Source organism: Clupea harengus, chromosome 20 (assembly GCF_900700415.2).
Source record: "Clupea harengus chromosome 20, Ch_v2.0.2, whole genome shotgun sequence".
In the NCBI taxonomy this organism is placed as follows: Eukaryota; Metazoa; Chordata; class Actinopteri; order Clupeiformes; family Clupeidae; genus Clupea; species Clupea harengus.
Genome location: NC_045171.1, coordinates 13,220,993 through 13,223,492, shown reverse-complemented (window position 1 = coordinate 13,223,492; position 2,500 = coordinate 13,220,993). Strand labels below are relative to the sequence as shown.

The 2,500-nt window shown below is 45.2% G+C and overlaps 1 protein-coding gene across 5 annotated transcripts in view; it reads left to right on the top strand.

Annotated features, from left to right (window-relative positions):
- tcf12 (transcription factor 12) overlaps positions 1-2,500 on the top strand; it is a 127,977-nt gene that overhangs the window by 71,615 nt on the left and 53,862 nt on the right. For all 5 annotated transcript variants that reach the window (XM_012819464.3, XM_031586819.2, XM_031586817.2 and 2 more), the window contains one exon: positions 1,146-1,207. In XM_012819464.3, the coding sequence (XP_012674918.2) occupies positions 1,146-1,207 (62 nt within the window). The remainder of the gene's footprint in view (positions 1-1,145; positions 1,208-2,500) is intronic.

Below are 2,500 nucleotides of genomic sequence, written 5' to 3'. Positions count from 1 at the left end.
AGTATGAGGTTGGAGAACAGCCATGACCTTTTTTGTAAATGGATAGATAGATGTGTTTTCTAGTAGTTTACTGGCTGTGTGTGTGTGTGTATGAGAGAGAGAGAGGGAGAGAGAGAAATCATTTGTGTGTGTGTGTGTGTTTGTGTGGTTGTGTGTGTGCACGCGTGCAGGTGTGTGTGCACATGTGTGTCGTGTAATATCAGTCAGGAGCGCAGGCCCCACCATAACAAAACTCCTTCAGTTAAACCCCAAGCACCTGATTTCTGTTACACACACACACACACACACGCACACACACACACACACCCACACCCACACAAAAACAAGCACTCACTCTGAAATACTCCGGTTGGCTTTTGTGTGAGTCTAGCACAGTGAACCACATCCTCATAGTGCTTCTGCTCCTCCTCATGCCCTCCTCTCTCTCTCCTGTGGCTCTCAAGGCCCCCCCTGCTCACGCCTCTGTACTCACACTCCCCTCTGCCAGCATCTGAGTGTGTGACGGATCATGTGATGGTGTTCACTGAAAACGTCTGGGGGCTCATTTTCTCAGACTCTCACTAGTGTACTCTCTCTCTCTCTATCTATTTTTCTCTCTCTCTCTCTATCTATCTCTATATCCCTCTCCCTCTCTGTCGCTCTCTCTTGTTCTGTAACTTTTCCTCTGTCTTTCTCTCTCTTTATCTCTCTCTCTTCCTCTCTGGAGCGTTCTCTCTTTTTGTGAATTTGTGTAAGTGCTTAACTCAGTGACAATGTTGTGGTGTGTGTGTGTGTGTTTGTGTGTGTGTGTGTGTGTGTGTGTGTGTGTGTGTGTGTGTGTGTGTGTGTGTGTGTGTGTGTGTTTTATCCTGATGAATGCTGGGATCCACGTGTCCATGGAGACCCATGCTCTCAGCGTTGTGCTTTTACTGACTTTGATTGTCTGATCATCCTCTGCTCAGTGACAGCAGTAACATCACACACATACACACACACACATACACACACACACATACACACACACACACACACACACACACACCTCGACATTGGTCTCGGCCTCTCTCATGTTCAGTTAGACCCACACTGTGTCTCTGTCATTCTGGTGCTATATGCTGATTCCTTTATACTAAGTGTGTGTGTGTGTGTTTTTTTTTGCTCTATAGGAAAGTCGGAGCGGCCAGCGTTTTCAGGATACACTAGGGAACCAGGTGTCTCAGGCTGCCAGGTAAGCACTGCCATATGCCTCTTTTAGATTCCTCCTCTTCTCTTCTCTTCTCTTCTCTTTTCCTCTCTTCTCTTTTATTCTCTTCTCTTTTCTTCTCTTCTCTTTTCTTCTCTTTTCTTCTCTTCTCTTTTATTCTGTTCCCTCCTTTACTCTTCTCTTTTCCTCTGCTCTCTCCTCTTTTCTTCTATTCTCCTCTCCTCTCCTCCTCTTCTTTCACTTCTGTTCTCCTCAGTTTTGTGTTTCGTTTCTCTTTCTCTTCTTCCTCACCACAGTGGCATTATTGCTACATTCACTGTCATTTCTTTCCTTTAATTATCTTTAGTTTCTTTTTACTCTATTTTATTTCAGGTTTTACTATTCATTTTTGAAGGAATTTTTCTATTATCTGGCATGCAGGACAGGTCATTTGTTGTCCTTGGGTTATAGTTTATCTTTCACAGGAATATTAAACAATGAATGACAAAACACCACGAAAGAAAATGGCAGGAAATAAGGAAGTGTTTTTTTATTTTTTTTTATTACATGTTTTTATTGTCATCCAGGGTTGTTACAACTATGCGTACACCTGCACGTGTGTTATAGCGTGTGAGTGAATAGATGTGTGTGTGTGTGCGTGTGTGTGAATAGATGTGTGTGTGTGTGTGTGTGTGTGTGTGTGTAAGTGTGCGTGTGTGCGTGTGTGTGTGTGTGGTTGTGTGTGTATGTGTGCGTGTGAGTGAATAGATGTGTGTGTGTGTGTGTCATGGCCAGCCCCACTGCACAGAGAAACAAGACTTTCAGCACCTCCATTAGTGCAGGGTCAGTCCCCCCCCCCCACACACACACACCACACAGATGTTCCAAACAAAGGTCCGATTGTGTACCCAGTGCCTCTGCTCACTCGTTATCTCACTTTTCCCACTCTCTACCTCTCCTTCTCCCGCTCTATCTCACTCTCTCCCCCTCATCTATCTGTCTGTCCTTCACTTGTCCATCTCTCTGCTCCCCCCCCCCCCCCCCCTCTCACACACACACACATTCTGTCTAATGTGAGGCAGCTATTGACACTCTGGTCTGGTGACCTCCTCCTCTTCCTCCTTCTCCTTCTCCTCCTCCATCTCTTCACCCCCTCCCTTTACCTCTCCTCCTCTCTTTCTTCTCCTGGTGATGAGATGGACAGAAGAATGGCCTCCCTCTTCAGGGCCATTTGTGTATTCTGATTGTGCGTGTGTGAGAGAGAATGAGAGAATGAGAGGTTTAACACTCCTTCTTTAGACCTCTGTCTAACTTTCTTACTTTATTACATTAATAAAA